This window comes from Pelecanus crispus, chromosome 15, assembly GCF_030463565.1.
Source record: "Pelecanus crispus isolate bPelCri1 chromosome 15, bPelCri1.pri, whole genome shotgun sequence".
Taxonomy (NCBI): domain Eukaryota; kingdom Metazoa; phylum Chordata; class Aves; order Pelecaniformes; family Pelecanidae; genus Pelecanus; species Pelecanus crispus.
Genome location: NC_134657.1, coordinates 8014066 through 8032617, shown reverse-complemented (window position 1 = coordinate 8032617; position 18552 = coordinate 8014066). Strand labels below are relative to the sequence as shown.

Sequence of the window (18552 nt, the reverse complement as noted above, 5' to 3'; positions counted from 1 at the left end):
AAGAAATGAGTAAAGCTGTTATCTCAGAAATTCAGCTTACAGATATGACAAGCACAAGTTATGTAAGTGATTTTACTTGGTCTAGATAACCCAGGGATAAAACTGAAAAGTATAGAAGCAGAATAACTCTCCTAATGAAAACTTAAGATTTCAAGGGGATCCCAAAGATAGAAGCTGTCAAATTGCTTAGGGCAAAACAACTTAACTGAGGGAAAAATCCTGCCAATCCTTTGCCAAGTTTCACTAAATTAAGAGCACTTAATATATAGTATACTGTCCTTGGTACCTTGGCAAATCGAGTCTTTGATTTCTCACCCAATTCTTCATAGTTAGGAAAAATTGTCTTTGAATTTCAGCCAAAATGACTGTATAACGAAGTATTTCATGTGCAGGAATATGATGTCTCAACTTTTTATCCTGCAACAGTAGATAGATTTCATCATTCAGTTAGATGTGGTGCCTGAGAAGTTTCTTCCTCTAGTAGCTATTGAAATTTTGCTGTAGCGTGTATCAGACAGAGGATTCCTCATTGTTACGTGGTGCATGTCAAACCACTTCTCAGACAGAATTAATTTAAACTCCTGAAAATAGCTATAAATTACAATAAGTCGTTTCTTAGGTTAGACTAGGAAGTAGCTGTATTTTAATTGCAATAGTGAAAAGCCGGGGAAAGGTAGTCTTGCGAAGGTCTGTGGTCTGGAACTATGCACAGACAAAGGATCCAGAGCCAAGGACAACTATCAGGCTAGCAAAGAAGCCTCTGAACTGCTGTCACCATACGAAGATAATGGTTTGTTACAATGGCTTGGTGTGTGAACTGAGCATCAGCTCAAGAGTTACTGCAGTGCTGTCTGTGAACTAACGCTCGTAGCACCCGTTCGCTGAAGGAGACCAAGGGTGAGGTTACCACAGCCCGGCTGAGAAGGCTGCTTGTCTGACAACTGCTGAAATGCCTTAGCCAGTGAGGACTGAAGTGCAGATACAGCAGATGTGAGCTCTTATTAGCAGAACTCTAGAACACAGATTCCTTAATTAAACGTTAATAGGATACTTGCCTATTCCTGAATAGCAGGATTATTTTTACAAATTTCTGCTCCAATGCCAAACTAGTGATAGAAAAGAGGAAAAAAAAAAAAACCAAACAAAAAACCACTAGAACTTGTAGCAAGAGAATTCTTAGACTTTTGGGGCAAGATCTGACCCAGACCTGAGGGAGATGATGTATCGGGATAGCCTTTTGTTCACCGCCAGTACACACAAACACCTGAAGCAGAAGAAGCAGAGCAGAAAGAACTTCGTTATCTTATTGCTGCTGCAATCTATGACTCCGTAATCTATAGCATACGTAGAAGATCAAGTTTTCGAGTTAGAGAGCTCTGGCACTTAAGTGCCTCGGCAAGCTCTGTAGAATTGCAAAACATTAGTTAATACTGGTTTTTGGTTTTGGTTTAGGTTTTGTGGGTTTTTTTTTTTTCTGGTCATGCAGAATATGGTAGTCGGGAAGCATAAATAAACAGCATAAAAGGTGAAAGTGTCTTATCAGAATCCTGTCTAATGTAAATCACTTCGAAAAGTAATTTCTTTGGCAGGGTATAATCTGCACTGATTTAATGAAGTAGTATATAGTTCTCTTAGATTGTCAACAGTCAGAAATCATTCCAGGCTCCCAGTACCACATGCTATAGCTGTTGATTTAGAGCAGACCATCTGGACTGACAGCTTGTAAACCAGTCCAAGAAAAGGAAAATGACAAGCTGAAATATTTGTAAATTGCCTGGCAATTTTGCACATAGGCATAAAATTCCAAAGCAGGGTATGGTTTGTGGCTATCGCTGTATTATAGTATGGCCAGAATTCAGTAAACAGGGAGATGTTTCCTACCTTCCAATACGCCATTCATAGGGCAAACTGATCACAAGTTTTAGCAGAGGAACTGGCAGTACCAGCTTAGCCACACTATGACTTCTAGCCCTGTAGAATCTCTGCCATTAGAGGAGAAGTTACAAGAAATCTGTGAATTCACATTATTTAAAAGGAATCACCATGGTTTTGGGGGAAAAAACCCCAAACCAGCAGCACGCTCAGTGTGTTTCTGGCATAAGACAGCCTCTCTCTCCGTGTTTGAGTTTTTTTTTCTTGCCTGTACAGGCTTAGTTTTTAGTATGGAAGGTTTTGAGATAATTATGAGGATAATGAAGATGAACGGAATTCACAAACTGGGTACATGTTGATGTTTTAGGTGAGTTATGCTCTTTCAGGTTCATTCTTTTGATTTGTCGGACTACAGGCTGGGACATTAAGTGCTTGTTAGTCACTTAAGCAGCATCTAGGTATCCTTGGCCCCACTTAGGGGTCGCTGGTCTTCAGTTTTCTGTTTCTCAGCCAGAATAACAGGTTTTTATTTGTTGCATCCCACCCACCACCAATTGTTGCATAACCTAGAGCCAGCATGAGAAGACGGCTGCTCCTTTTCCACCTTGAGTGGGCTCTGTGCTGCAGCTAGGACCAGTTAGGTGTCTCAAACACTGAGTGAGTGATTCCTGTTGATTCAGATAGAGGGAATGTATGTTAGGAGCAAATAATTAGCTGATATTTCACAATAATTTGGCTTTGACTTTCCCCTGACCTGACTTACCACTGTGCTGCACTTTGATAATTATGTTCCAATCAGCTGTGTACATTGCTTGAAATACAGCTGGGTTTACTTACAGTCCTTCCAAAATCTTGTTTTCTATACTTATCTTAAAAAAAGGATACAACCGTGTGATTTTGCTGTAGCAGTTTTACATGCCTATCATTTTCCAAGGAAGCTTGGAAGAGTTATAATTGTAATGTAGAGTAGAGATGCAAGGGTGGAGGGCCGGGGGGATTAAACTCCAAGAGCGAATGTTGCTGAGGTGGCAGTATGCGCAGCCTCAAAGCCACCTAAGCACGTCTGATCTGTTTGCAGAGCAAAAGTCACGCTGCGTTTGAAGTTTGAAGTATGCAAAGAATTGAGTAAGCACATGGAGCTGCTTCCGAAAACAGGTTACGTTCAAGCTCAGTCATCCTTCAGTGTGCAACTGAAGTTTCTGCCCAGGTAACCTAACAGCATTAATCTTTTTGGTATTTAAGACAAAATCTGTAGGAGGCTGTCAGTGGAAAACCTGAGCAGGTCGAAGTTTTTTCTTCCTTCGCGCTGCAGCAGGCTGGACTTCGTGCTGCTGGTGTCAGTGCAGGCCTAGTCTCCCCCCTCTCTCCCCCTTGAAAGCTGCCAGATGCTCAAGGAGGAAATTAACTTGGATCACGTACCTGCGAGGAAATGCTTTTCCTGTGGTGACAGCAGTACTGTGAAAATCTTAGCAGTTGCATTCCTGGTAGGCTGTGCCCATTTCTGTGGGGAAGCTATTCTTATACTAGAGAGTGCTGATCTAGGCAGGTGGCTACTTCATGCATCAGTGATTAAATAATTTCTGGACAAGAATTCCTGTGCTTGCTAATTAAGGTAAGAATGGTTGGGCTTCCTGTTCATCTCTCTCCTGCCCATGTACGTTTTTCTCCAAAATACGAACGTATGGATCGTGCATTTCATGTGGCATTTTATCTAACATCTTCTAAGATGCTAAAAGCCTTACCCCAGCAAGTTTCTCTTCCCCATTTCATGATACATCTACATATACAAGCATAACTTAGCTCACTTGGTTAGAACATGGTGCTAATAATGCCAAGTGCTAATAACTCAGTTACAGGAAACAAAGAATTCCAGTTTTGAAAAATTTAAATTCAAGAGCTTTTGTTGACCACTGTTAACTTTATTTACCTCATCATTGCCATCCTAAGAAATTTAGCAGGACGTTTCTTTTTGAATATAAATTAATTTATATAGATCTTAATTCTGGTGTACAGGCAAATACTTCAGCGGCTTCTGCATTGATTGCTGCTGCAAACCTGCTGCTTTTGTCATATAGGTTATCTCGTCCCATGGATGTAAGTATATCGGGATTTTCACTGATGTGCTCAGCATCTCTAGATTCTAAATTGAGAGTCCAATCGCTGATTTTGAAATTTTCACAGGTTAATATTCTAAGGACTAAAAGTATTTACAGCTCTTCCAACATCTCAAATCCTATCAGATTACAGCAACAGCAACCATTATGACATTTTTCAGTTCCAAAACTTCAGATGCTGTAAAGCGCTGTTACGCTTACTGAGTGGATAGAGGCATAGCTTGGATTTAGGATGTTAATCTTCCTTTGAAAAATGGGGAAGCTTCAGAAAGGAGATTTGATGAGATTAAGGCATTTCTGACACACAAAATCAGTATCTGGCGGTTTCAGTACACAGATCAGTTTAAAAGACCTAACACACAGGGGAGTGTGTGTATGACAGAGAAAGATGAGCTTGCTACAAGCTGATGTGAAGTACGGAGCTAGTGACACATTTCGGTAGGTGCCTCCTCATTGACTTAGTGTCATAAGCTTGCTTTTCTCAGAAGAACAAACAGCTATATTAAAAGTAACACAAAAGTAAAAAGAAACACTCATTCAGCAATACTAAGTGAACAGATAGATGGCTGAAGGCTTGGGAAGCTCTCCCGAGTAGTCTGTGCACACCGAAATGCTTGGTCGGACATTACAATACTCATCACTTTCTGGGTGTTTGAAGCAGACATTTTCTGTTTATTTGAAGGCGAGTTTTCTAATCTGCTGACGTTCAGAATTCCCAAATATGACAACTTTTAGCTTTTCTGCATTTGGAACTAGTAGTGCAGATGCTAGCAGTCTAAATCTGATTTGTCTTTTATACTTCTCTTAATTGCTTTTAAGCACGAAGAGGCCATTTTCAGAGAACTATTGGAAGGATTTCAGTATCTTTTCCCTAAGGCATGACAGCTAATTTAGAGTCCATCACTGTGTATGTACAGTTACAACTATTTTTTTTCCCCCCTCTGGATTATTTTGCAATACATTAATTTCTTCTGCTATTCTAATGCCCTGTGACGAAGTGAAAGCTGATACTTTATTCCTACCTTGTATTTAACTCCAGTCCCTACCTTTAAACAAGTTAGCAATACCTTTGAAGATCACCTTCTGAAGTCACACTTCAGACTTGCAAGATAACAGCCAGCAAGATTTCAGATCGCCATGGTGACTGAGTGGGGGCTATTTATTCATTAACTGTTCTTTAACAATACGTTAAAAAATTGCATGTAATTCCAGTAGTAGTAGTAGGAACGTTGCCACTGTGGAGACCTAAGAACAGGAAGCAATTCACTCTGCTGCTGTCAGGCACTATAAATAGACCAGCAGAGCTAAAAACGCTAGAGCTTTTGTATTGTCTTGGCTTGGAGCTCTGAAACGGAGCTCATGAGAGCAAGAGGCTTCAGCTACAGAAACCCCGCATATTTCTTATAAATTACTAATCTGGGATATAATCAGCCACTACTGGTCTCCAGTTTGTTTCAGTTATGTCTCTGTGCTTTGTGATACAATTGGTTCTGCCTCAAACTGGCTGGTAATGAAGTAGCATCAGTGTCAAAAGGAAACGACTGCCTAGGTTGGTTGGTTGTGTGCTGCGGTTGCAGGCTTATGTTCTGATTATAAAGTAAGCTTTAAGTTTTTCAGAATTTTAAATGGCTGGATGGCATTTTAAAAAAGGATAAATGGATGCAGACCTCTGTGAATAACTCCCTTAAACTCCTGTGTGTCCAAAATCCCGTCTTTAAAAAATACAAAATCCAACATTAACGTACAAGGTCAATTATTCTAACTTCCTTGCTAGGTACCCTTGCAACGCGTGCGTACCTGCTCCGAGCAGGTCGCCTGGATGTATGTCGTTCTACAGGAAATCTGTGACAGGTCCATAATCTTTCTGATCTGACTGCATCTTCTTTTTCTTGGTCAGAAGGTGGAACTTCATAGGTCACTAATTTTTGATTGGCATTTTCTTTCACCATTCCTCCACAATCTTCCCTAATACTTGCATACATCTTACACACAAGATTTTAGTTCGACTTTGCTTCAGTGAAGCATTGGAGTTGATGCTTAATCAACTACATATGTGTGTACTCCTATCTGAACACAAATACTGTGTTAACATTAAAAGCTGTGAATTATAAAACCTTTAGACCTTAAGTAACAGATTTTCCTTTTGTTCAGAAACACACCCATCAAAAGTTTATTGTTCCCCTTAGCTAGAAAATAGTCAAAATATTTTTATGAAACTGAATGTACTTTTTGATTTTTAGGCACTCTCTTCCTGAAGATGCAGGGAGCTATTTTAATGAAGAGACAAGGGTTCTGGAAGTTCCAGTGACGATACTGATTGTGGATAAGGTTAGTGATTTTTATTATGCTGGTTATCAGACTGACAATAGATGTAAACGATTTGTGAATGTTCGCTTAATGACACCTAATCTTAGATTAGTTCTTTACTAGTTGAAGTCCTATGATAATAGTAAAAGGTGCTTAAAGTGATAATACAGATTTGATAGTTTCTTCTTGTCAGCATGTTTACACTACAGGAAGTTAAATCCTTTCCAGACAGTGCTCATCTATTCCCTAGTAGTTTATTTTGTATCAGAGAGTTCTCAGATATCATAGCACAATCTTTTTATGCTGATCTGTACTGCGGATGTAGCATATTCTTAAGAGTTTACATTTCCTGGAGCTGCAGGTGTGATTCCATTCAAGCATATGGAATTTGAGATACAGATTTTTTTTTTTTTATTTTTGCTTATCAGAGACTTTTCCTATTGGTTATTTTTGGAGAACAATGAGGCTGAAGTTCAAGATAGATATGTTACATTTACGTATGTTATTGTCAAGGAATAGAGTAAAATAACTTTTTTGCAGTTCTCTTTTTGGATGACATTTCACTTAAATCCTGTCCTTACAATGCCACAAATGAAGGGTTTTATCCTGTGCTCTTGCATTTGTTTCAGGCTAAAAAAGTTAATCTTACTGTCCATGCAATTGTTACGACTTCTGATTTGGAAATCAGTCCAGCACGAATCAATTTTGGATACTGCACAATCTCTGAAGCTGTGCAGGCAAACGTCACGCTAACAAACAAATCCATCTTGCCACAAGAGTTTGGATTTGTGGGACTTCCAGAGGTATGCAGTTATCCCACACACACCTCTTGTATCAAAACATATTTAATTATTATGAAAGCATGTTTCAATGTGAGTGTAAATAAATCATGACTGGTTCTTGCAAACCCATGGAAATACTTGTGCCTGCAGCACTGTGGAAACACATGGATTAGTTCTGGTCCTGGCTTGTGTAAATTTCATCCCATTATAACCCTAAGCATTTTCCAAGCAGTATAAACATCTTTGAGGAGATTTTGCTATTCTTGCCCACGTAACATTAACATAACTTTATCCTATTAGAATACCTATTTTTTACACCAAGAAATCTGCTAACAGAATACCTGGTGCACTTTTCTTTCAGATTCACAGGTCACTTACACTACTAAATAAAACAGGCTTAGGGACATTGCTTTGGCCTTGAGACCAAGGAATACCACAGTTTGCATCCAAACGCCTAAACGCTTTGTCTTTAAAGCAGGATGGCCGTGTCCAAACTGCTTATTGGGAATCGTCCCCTGAACCATGCCTAGGTATTTTCTGACTGACTGCAAGTTGATGTGGAAGCTAAATTAATCACAGGAGCTGCCAGTTTCGTGTGGGCTAGGTCTACTGAATTTTTTTTTTTTTGGCAAAAAGTTAGATGTTCAAGCTTCATAATAGCATGATGATCACAGTGTGAAATGGTTTGGCATATTGGAGTCGGAGCTAGAGGAACCTGACATTTAATTAGGCATTCTCCCTTTCTCTGCTGTTTTAGGGATTAAAATCAAGGAGTTAGCTAAAAGAAACTGGAATCCTCAGCTTCATTAAAGCTTTACTTCACAGTGTGTGTTTCATGATTAGCTTAAAATGTGATGGGGAGCGATTCTTGAATCATCGTCAACTCATAGACACAAACCAATATACATTTGTAGATATTAAACTGGTATTTGTCACTATGGTATCTGCACATCATATAGGAATCAGCTTTTCTCCAAAGATACGGGGGAACTGTTGAGATTCTTATCATTCAGTTGTCTGTGAAGAGTAAATAAACATCATTAGAGAAAGGTGATGACCATAAATGGTAAGAAGCTGGGGAAGAGATTGTTCTGAAATCTGCGTTAATGGATTTAACGCCTTTCAAGTTACTTTGAGATTAGAAATTTGCACATCAGTCCAACACAAGTCACTAACTCAAACGAAAGCTTCTCACTAGAAGGTTTCTGTTTTCCTGACATTTGTACATTTAATAACAAAATTTTCTTATCTTGCCAGTAATGTCTTATTTTAATTTATTTAATAATTTGGTAATTTAACTAATAATTTCTTATTTTAATAACAATAATTTCTTATCCTGCCATTTTGAAGTTCGTTGAAATTCAACCCAATGATGGACTTGGAATTCTTCTTCCCCTTGAAAGCCTGACATTGGACATAATCTTTAAAGCTAACAAGGCAAAAGAGTACAGCTTCGAATTAACCTGCAAGTCAGAGATTAATAGGTACGTTAAGAAACTGATTGAGTAGGAGGTAATCTAGAAGTCTAAATCACACTGGATTTCCACTGCCAAGCTAGTTCAGAAATTAAATCTCTGCCTACTTCAAAGAAGTAAAGCTAGGATAAAAATGTGAGGCGGGTGGGAATTCTCCATTTGACAAGAGATGGTCAATGCCTGTTGGTTTCATCCTTCATCTACATGTCTGTCTTTACGGAGATGCCTTTGCCGATCCCACCTGAAATTTATCCTTGCCACATGTCCAAGCTGCAGGTTTGCCCCAGGTCATCTTAACCTGCAATGTTCTGCTTGCTTTTTCAGCAGAATTACTGAAGGATTTTTTTTTTGTACAAATGCTTCATGCATTAAGCTAATGCTACTGAAATAATGATGCCATAAACTTTGATTTGACTGGATATGTTTCCAGAAGTTCACAGAGGAAGAATTCAAGTAGGGACTCTAGCCAATTGTGCATTAAAAATAGATAGTATTATTGTTCATCTTTAGGCAAAATTCCCATTGCAAGCTTGAAATTCTGCTTAAATAGGGACTACAGGATTAGTTCCCTATTTTCCGGGCTGATTAAGAGACTATTTTATGCTGAGACATTTATCGTGTGTTTATTTTTAGACAATTCAAGCTGTCATGCAAAGCAGTTGGAGTCCACCCACCTCTTGAATTGTCTCATTCCTTAGTTCAGTTTGCTGCAACAGCTTTAAACGGTGTGTCTACAGCAACACTGTATGTGATGAATTCCCATGTGAGTGCCAACCACTTTACTCATGCTGTCCCAAGAATTGACATGGGGGAAGTTGCCCCCGCTGGACCCGCTTCATTTGAATTCTGTGTGCCAGAAGACTGTCCAGTGACAATCACACCTTCTGTTGGAACCGTGCTGCCTGGGAAGGTAAATTCACTGTAAACGTCAAGTGTTCTGCCGAGTCTTTTGATCATCTACACCCCTACAACTGCTGTCACTTGTAAATGAAGCTCAACACGTAAATTATTATTAGAATAGCTGGAATATTTTGTGTTGTTTGAAATCATGTTTTAAATCAGACATGAGGGGTTAACCATCAAATCTGGCTAATGCTTTATGGGAGTTTTCACCCTGAATGTTCTTTCCCCAGTGTTGTCATTATGATTTATCTGAAGAATGTTAAAATATCCAAAATGTTGGTCATGTAAAACCAGCCCGCTGTAACATAGTGGACTTCCAAAAAAGCTGCAAGTGACCTTATCCTTAGGATCATCTTATTCACTTGGAAAAAAATTGTATTTTATTTGTTACTTTTTTGCTGTCATGTATATGCTCCTATTGAGCTTTGTAGGTATAGCACATGTATCAGGGCTGAATTTTGCCTATCATTCTTGTGTGTGCTCTCACGCTCCCAGAAAAGCTTGATTCAAGTGTCCTTCAGACCAGCACTGTCAGATCAGCTAATCAGAGAAGAGGCAATTCGGAGGCTTTGCAGAGCAGCTGCGACAGGGGCAGAAATACAAGTAAGGAATGCTAAGAACTAGCACGTGCTGTTGGTCTGTTAATTCCAGATATTTGTTTCTCTGGGTGGTATTTTTATCATAAAATTTTTTGCATATTAATGAAGCCCAAACTCATGATCCATGTAAGACCTGCCTACAAAGGACAAGAGTATGACTCTACTGTTGCACTTAATGTGTAGTCTGTTCACTGAACAATAATTTAATTTCATGCTAACAATTTCAAAAGCATGCCTAGAGGATTTTCTTGCAAATGCTAACTACACGTACTCTTAAAAAAAAAAAGTTTCCACGCTTCTTGCAGATTTACAGCATACATGGACTTGTATATGCAATGCTGTGGGTCAGTTAATTTATGTGAGCACCTCTGGTTGTCTTTAATTATGAGATAAATAGGTAAAATTCCCATGACAGACAGTCTTTTCTCTCCAATAGTGGAACTCTTTTTTTTTAAGATGAGGTAAAATATGTCCCTTTCAACTTAATTTTACATTATTAGAAATTCATGTAATAACTACTGTGTCCGTGGCTTGTTACCATAATCCTACCGCTGTTACCTTGTTTCATGTGCCCTGTCACCTCTTAGGTTCTGTATCCTCGGGCCAGGGACTGTGTATCTGTAAATTGATGTCTTGATTGGATTACCAGTGATCACCCTCAGCGTATCGTGTCTCTGTGTGTGTATTCGCAGAAAAGGAAGAAAGATGAAAAGAGAGAGGGGAAGAAATCAAGCATTTCCATTACCAGACAGCAGTCTTCCAGAGAGCTTGTAAAGGATGGAGGCAGTAAATACCTGACCTCTCTATATAGTTCTGAACAACCAAAGTCCGAAGAGTTAAAGCCTGAGTAAGTCGGCAAAAGCATCTTGTGCTGCATAGACAACGTTCTGTTTATAAGTAGTTAATAAATCTACTAAAACCTATAGGTAGAAAAGAAAGCCAACTGTACAGAAGAAATAGCTCTAGCTATGTTGCAAAGGCTGTTTCCAAAATTAGTACTGCTTTTAAGCCATGCAGCTGTACCCTCTCATGTAAGGCAAAGAATCCCTTTATGCATCAGAGGGATTGAAGACTTCAAAGAATCTATCAGAAAGCATGAGATGTGGCTCTATGGGTAAATTTGGCTGAACCAACAAGGGTATTATTTTAAAGGGCAACTAGAAAGCTGAATTTAGTTACCAAAAGAAACTACTACTAATATACCTTTTCTGAATAGGTCTAACAGAGCTGAATAGATTCAACCCAGATGGAAACCATATCCATGGGGATGGGTTAATTTTTTTTTGAGAGCTTACACAGTCCATCATATCAGTCACAGTCATCCTCAGTCCTGGAAATGTAATGATGCTGTAAAATGTACATTTGAAACAGTCATTTTACAATACGTATACCTCAGTGAGAATTAACATTAGTAGCATGTGCTATCTGGAAATTTAGATACTTGCATGCAAAATCTGATACTTGGGGTCACTTGTTTAGCATATAATCCAACTTTTTAGAACCATACTTCTGCCTAATCTGAGGAATTCCGAAGTAATTGGAAGTAAATACATGCCTAAACACCAGGTGTTTGGCTGTACTGCATGTTAGACATTTTTGACTAATATCCCATCTTCACTGCAATCCATTAATTGTAATTTTTAAATACTTTCACTACAGGTCATAAAAATAAAATCTGTATTTTAAAACTCCTATTATGAAGTACTGCTTGGCATATTGCATTACAGAAATGTGATCGTGTGTTTACATATCATTGAAATGATGTGGAAATACTGGAAGATGCTGGAATATTTAATCGAAGGAAATAGTATTGAGGATTTTGCAATCTTTAGTGTAACATCTATTATCTGGGTTTATAATTTTTATTCTCTTCTGGCAAAAGAAGCAAACCACTTCATAGGGTGGGTCCATTACTGTGCATCAAGACAGTCGCTTAGTTTCACTGTTATGTTCAATTTTGAATGTATGACTAAGAAACAGTAAACACAAATAGCTCAGTAGATATTTATTTGATTTTTTTTCTTTCTTGCTCTCTCACTTTCTGAGATGATTCTTATTGCTGGATTTTCTAGTTCTGATGCTTATATGGCAGCCCAGGCTTTCTTGATGAGGAATTTCAGTGGGAGGTTTGAAAAATACATCATACCGTGCTTTGTTGCAAGTGGATGTATCGATGAAAAGAAAGGCTCTGAAAACCTGAGCTGCAGGTATTTGCAATTAGATATTTGTAGTTCATGATAGTTCAGAAATTTGAGGGGAAAATGGTAGGCATGTTAATTTATTCATTTGGGGAGTAAATTTGTTTTCTGATCTTAATTACTTCATAGGTCAGTGGTAGAAACTCATGCTTACAACCCACTAGTTGGATAAGAATCAAACACATGAATATCAAAGCAGCTTAAAGAATAACTGTATGAAAAATTTAAGCTAGATGTAGTTCATCTTTCTGCTTAGGCATACACAAAAAAGTCAGCCACCAAAAATTATGTATTGTTTTGTAATACCAATTTAATGATATCCTGTGATATAATCAGAATAAGAACAGTCTTTGACAACAGTTTTTATTTCTGTATGATCCAAGAGCAAATATCCTTTTCCTATCTCTCTAGCCCTTACAACACTTTGTATTTGGAGGTGCACTGCCCAGCTGTAGCACCATCTGTTGTGGTCACTTCAGATAATGGAACAAACACAGTCAATTTTGGTGACGTTGCAGTAGGTATGAAATTTGAATTCAATTTTTGAGCTTTTTGTCTGAGGTTAATTTCTTCTGGATATAGTTTTGCATTTTCTTTTACGTTCGGTTGGTTTTCAAACATCAATGTAGAAATTGGCCCTGTAATAGGTACTTAGGTGCAAAATTAGGAGCCTGTCTGGCCAGCTGAGGCACGTACAAGAGAGATTTGATCCCGAAACGTGGAACTGGGAGCTCTACAAGTGACTGTACAAATTTGAAAGTATTTTGGTGAGCTTTGACTAATGTATCAGCCATAGAAATGAAGGGATGTTTGGCCCAGGTAGAAGCAGGAGTGAAAAGGAGGAATGGTTGTGCATGAGTGAGCATCATCACTTTTTGAAATGTTTTCATTCCTGTCAGGCCACAGAATGATTAAGCGAATTACAATACAAAATATCTCCCCAGAGAAGCTGGAAGTATCCTTGTTTGGAACATGTAAGTAAACAGAAGCTGAATGGCAGATTAAATTTGAGTCTTTATCTGTAGGAACTGTTTGACACTAAAGCAAGGAGGAGGTAGCCAATTTCAGACTTTAATACACGTCTTTGAGGCAGGAGGTGACGTGAAGAATATCTTGGACGAGCCTAGGTGACCCGCTGGAAAGCTAATTCCATTCCCCCCTTTTAACTGGAAATAATTCTGCATAGAGCCAAACTTGAGAAGCACTTAACCACTTTCTAAGGAGTATAAGGTACTGATGACTAAGCTAGTTTCACTACAGTATGACGTACGTGTGAAACAGAACCAGCTACTCCGTTTTTGCATAATGCTTCTCTGAATTTCTGAATACCTCATAAGAAGAGGCTACTACTCTGGGTTAAGCTGTTATGGGATAATATAGGAGAAGGCATGTCCTGGATCTTAGGGTGTTAATGACCCATTCCTGGCAAAATCTGAAATTGAGGTTACATGGAGATCTTACTAACTGGAAAAGGGTCTTGCAGCTATTTGAGTTCTGTGGGGGGAAAAAAAAAAAGTAATTGGATTAGTTTGTCTTTGAGTTAGTTACTGATCTCTGAAAAAGCTTTATAGATGGTTAGTTTATACATCTTTGGTCTGAATGATACTTAGAATCTGTTCTTATTATCTTTTTCCCCAGTCTTTGCTTATAAACTGTTTTCCTTGAGTTGCCCTATTTTAGCTAGGATTCTCAGTTCTGAATCCCAATGGTCCCTTCCTGTTGGTCAGACCAGTTGGAATGCTTGAGCCAGGTGAAAACAAACCCCTCATCATCTCTTTTTGTCCAAATGAGAATAAATGGGTGAGTAAGAGATACAACAGTAATGGGGAAAAAGAGGAGAGACGGAGAGATTAATGGGCTGTGTAATAGATACATATTACTGACCGGGATGAGGCTGTATAATAATAAGAAAAACTTTGTTGCCTGTCCATAGCCCCTCCCAACATTTGGACCGTTGTCTATGCACTAAACCCAGAAGATCTGTAGTAATGGCCCATTTGTGGGAGGGGGTCAGCTGGAGGGGCAGGGGACGTTTTCCTTCAGCAAATGGGCTAACACAGACATCCTCTTGGCAGTTTTTTGAAATGCTGGACATCCGGATGGCAAAAACCAATCTAACCCTAAGCATCACTGGGCATGGGGTGATGCCGTCAATTGTTTGCTCTGTGGAAGAAGTACTCGATATGGGATACGTCATAGCCAGAGAGAAGGTGACTTCCACGTTCAAGGTAAATCCCTCTATGCTGAACCAGAAAGCACATGGGCAATTTTTGTAAGGAGGAAGAGGAGTTCCTCTTGAAAGTATGTCAATAACCAAAACATATGACTTGCTGCAAGACTCTTAAAAGGAGCCTGGTCCCTGTTGTTGGGAGGCGGGGTTGACATGACAGGTTCTGGGTAGCAATAACGCATGCTTTCAGTGGCATCTGGCTACGCAGTAGTGCAGTAATGCAGCAAAATAAATTCAGCCAGTTCACAAACTATGGACCCTACAGGCTTGAGAATCAGTTTTCTTAATGAAAATGCTGTTGTGTGAATTAATGTCATCAGATACAGAACACTTCCACACTGACCCTGCGATACTCCATACAACTAGATTCGCTTTCATCAACAAGGGACAAAGATCAGCAGAGACTTCCATCCTTTATTATGTCCTCTTTGCAAAGAACAGAGTTTGTTGGTAAACTTGTTTTTTTCTTTTCTCTTTTTCTTTTGTTAAAGACTCATGAAGGATAAAGCAGCATTACTTTGTCCTGTTAGATCTACACAGCTGTCAAAACCTGGGGCATCACATCACTGAAATTAAAGACATAATTTTGTTTACCCAGTAGGAGCTGTACTAATTCTTTCAATGTGGGTAGCTGTAAATTTATGCAGCCTGAGCAAATATCCACAAGTAAGGAGATACTCGTGTTTGAATCGAAATAAACCCACACAGTAATTGCATATTAAAGATTATATTTAGGGATGTCCATCTCTGTAAAACCACATGCTAGAATACAGGAAGAGTTTCATGATGCTTCTTCAGTTTTTCTAGAGATGAATGCATTAAACTGACAGATGGATTTATCTGGTATTTCTAACGCCCTGTTTTGCTGCAAAACAGGTCTTACTTATTTGCTGTTCCAACAAAGATTAAATGGGTTTAAAATATATGAAGAAGTAAACCAGAGCTGTCCTCCTTTCTTATTTGTATCCTCATTTTTATTTACCAGGAACACAGAACTATAATGGCTTAAGTGTGTTCAGCATCTTTCCAACAGAAGGAGAAATTGTTGCTGGGAAGAGTCAGGATTTTATTGTTACTTTCAGTCCTGATCATGAAAGCCTGTACTATTCTGACCGTCTCAAGGTTGTGCTCTTTGGCAAGGTGAGACAATCAAAGACACCTGGCTTGTGAAATCGAAGTCTAAATATGACCTACAGTGATTTTTATCAGCAGGGGTCTTAGGAGTTTCAGATAATTATATCTAGCGGGCAGCATTTGTAGGCAGAAATACCGTCTTTATTAGATTAACTGATGTAGGTAGGTGGTGGCAGGTTTGGGGCCCACTGACTTTTTTTTCAGGTTTTAAATATTCAGTTATTAACTCATAACAATAGTGACTTGGGATTCAGTCCTGTCTCCCGCCCAGCTCTCTGTAAATGAGGGGGTGGGAGCTAGGTTGCTGCCGCAGTGGCGAGCACACAGCTCCAAGGGGGTTCTCCGCAAGTAGCGTTTAATGGGAGCGGAGAGCGGAGCTACACCTGCGCAGCGCAAACCGGCAGGTGCGCCGAGTACCAGAAAGCTGCTTCTGCAGTCGCTCAGCGTGAGGAAGGAGGTTTCCATCTGCAGAGGAAGGAGGTTTCCATCTGCAGAGCGGCAGCTGAGCTTAGATGGAGCCCAAGTCAGGACATAGAGGCTGGCAGCACCGCGGGTGGCTTTATGCCGTGTTCCAACAGAGACTGGCCAAATGTTAATGACGAGTGCCAACTAACGAGCAGCAGCAGGCACTGCAAACAGAGCAGAAACCAGTAGTGAGCAACTAACTACTGTTTCTCTCCTTGCAAGTTTTGTATCTCCAGATTGTCTTTGGAATTGCAGTTAAGAATGCAAACTGGAATAAGCTGAAGATGAATGGGGACTGGTCCCAGTTCACAAACTTTAGCCAAGTTTGGCGGCAGATAAGTTTTGCCTTTCGTAGTGGCTTTAGTATGAATAGTTTGTCCAGGCCGCTCCTGAGGCACATTGCCCAGGAATGAAAGGCCGTTTAAAACAGATCTGCGTGAGTGGACAAGGGAAAGATGCGGGATTCTTGCATTAGACAGGGCCTCTGGGCATTTATATAGGCAGATGATGTAATAATTTCTATGCAACTGATGCTGTTGTGTCAATGTTCCAGTTACCTCGGTACTTAAGCTGTAACCTGCATTTGAAGCGTTCTTGTCTTATCTAGAAAATAGCCCATGTGATCCACCTAAAGGGTGCAGCAAGAGATCAGCCAATGTTTGTGGAAGGGGGGGTTCCCCTAGACGTGCCCGTTGAGTCCTTGGCTGTAACATCACCTGTGTCATCGCAGGAAGCACTAAAAGGCGGTAACGTGCTACCACTTACGCTTCATTACAAAACAGTGAGCGACGAGACATGGGCATGTTCCTCATCCTTTAAGAAAAAGTAAATTAAAGACAACTTTTCCAGAATCAGAGCAAATAAGCATTATGGTATAGCCTATATTCGTAACGCCAAAAAAATGCAGGAAACTTTCTCTTAAGGAAAGATTTTTCTCTTAATTTTAATGCAGTTATATCCTAGCGATGATCTTCTCTTTTCGCAACTTACCTTGCAAAAAATTATTATAATTTAATACTACTACAAAGTATGAAGTTGTATTTGCTTTCTGTCACTTCTCTGACTTGTATTAAACGTTTATAAAATTATTTCATATATAAAAACATACCCTGGACTCTCCCCATTGTACTGTTATGAAAGAGACACTTTCAGGGGTTTGAATTTATCCTTCCTTAATTTCTTTGGACAGAATCTGTGTTCAGAGCTAGCTCCTGAGCTATGAATAAATCTAAGCACATACGATATACAAGTAGGAATACAGTAAACACAATGTATGTGCCATGGGGCTAGAAAACAAGCACGAAACTTGATAAATGACTACCAATTGCAGTTTGCAATTGCAAATTATGCACAACCTTCTTTGGTTAATTCTTCACTAACTCTGTAAGAGGGCTCTCCTTATCTATGCCAACTCATGAACTTACCACAACATCACTTTGTTTTGAACCATCCTGGTGTGATTTATGCTTGTTCCAAACCGATAATTGCTCAGCTTTGACTGTCTCAAAGTTTACTTGATTCGTATTTGTTTAGAGCTACAAGAACCAGTGAGGTCCATTCTCCTCATTCTGGAGTACATCGAGGGAGAGAGTTCTCCAGTGCCAGCAATGACAGAACTGAAAGTTGGAGCTATACAGACAGCTAAGTTCGCATCTAAGAAGGTGAAGACAATAAAAAGTGTAGTCTTATGCCAGACACTGTAAGGAATACTGATGGTGTACAAATGGCTACTAGTTCTTTCTGTCAAAAATTCAGCCTATAAATTAAAAATACAGCTTTCAGGGTTACATTATAAAAGCATCAGTGTTTGAAAAGAAAAGATTATTTTTCAGGCGATAATATGAGGAATCAGCATTATCGTATCAAGTCAGCAACAAAATTATTGTAGCGGTTTGCTTCCCTAGTTCTGAAATATAGACATTTGAGCAGAGAACCGAATTACAGGTCTGATCCTGTTGTTTTAGCGTAGTATTTTGTGACAACTTGACACAATGAACCAGATGGATACTTGCAGTTTCAAGGGCAGAAGCCATTTGGCGAGCAATAGGCCCGCACAGAGCATCTGGGCAGCGCAGCCTTTAATAAAGAGTCGTTGTGCTTGAAGGAGCAGAACCGGCTGCAACGAGGGTGTGTTGTGTGTGTCTCTCGCAGAACATGGAGTTCAGTTTTGACAGCCTGCCCCTCCTGCAGCAGAAGGGATTCACTCTTGAATCTGTGAAGGGAACGATTGAGCCTGGTCAAGTGAAATGCATCGGCGTTTCTTGGGTGCCACCTGCTGACTCGCGTGTAAGTGAACTGGCGCCGCTCAGCCGGGAGGTGTGCGGCAGCTTTCACCGACTTGTAGGAGCAATACAAAAGCTGATCTTGAAGATGTCAGCGCTACAAGCTGCTTTGACACATTAGGGTGATGGAACGCGTGTAGTTACCGAAGAGGAGTGTAGGCTGGTATAAACACTGGTACGAGAATAAAAGC

The 18552-nt window shown here is 39.6% G+C and overlaps 1 protein-coding gene across 1 annotated transcript in view; it reads left to right on the top strand.

The window, feature by feature from the left end:
- Positions 1-18552, top strand: part of CFAP74 (cilia and flagella associated protein 74) — a 48109-nt gene that overhangs the window by 28432 nt on the left and 1125 nt on the right. Inside the window, exons 21-37 of the mRNA XM_075721598.1 lie at positions 2951-3079; positions 6227-6314; positions 6923-7096; positions 8426-8559; positions 9184-9460; positions 9949-10056; positions 10745-10899; positions 12125-12259; positions 12662-12771; positions 13150-13205; positions 13931-14050; positions 14326-14478; positions 14801-14930; positions 15466-15620; positions 16687-16825; positions 17613-17740; positions 18231-18365. Of these exons, the coding sequence (XP_075577713.1) occupies positions 2951-3079; positions 6227-6314; positions 6923-7096; positions 8426-8559; positions 9184-9460; positions 9949-10056; positions 10745-10899; positions 12125-12259; positions 12662-12771; positions 13150-13205; positions 13931-14050; positions 14326-14478; positions 14801-14930; positions 15466-15620; positions 16687-16825; positions 17613-17740; positions 18231-18365 (2326 nt within the window). The remainder of the gene's footprint in view (positions 1-2950; positions 3080-6226; positions 6315-6922; positions 7097-8425; positions 8560-9183; positions 9461-9948; positions 10057-10744; positions 10900-12124; positions 12260-12661; positions 12772-13149; positions 13206-13930; positions 14051-14325; positions 14479-14800; positions 14931-15465; positions 15621-16686; positions 16826-17612; positions 17741-18230; positions 18366-18552) is intronic.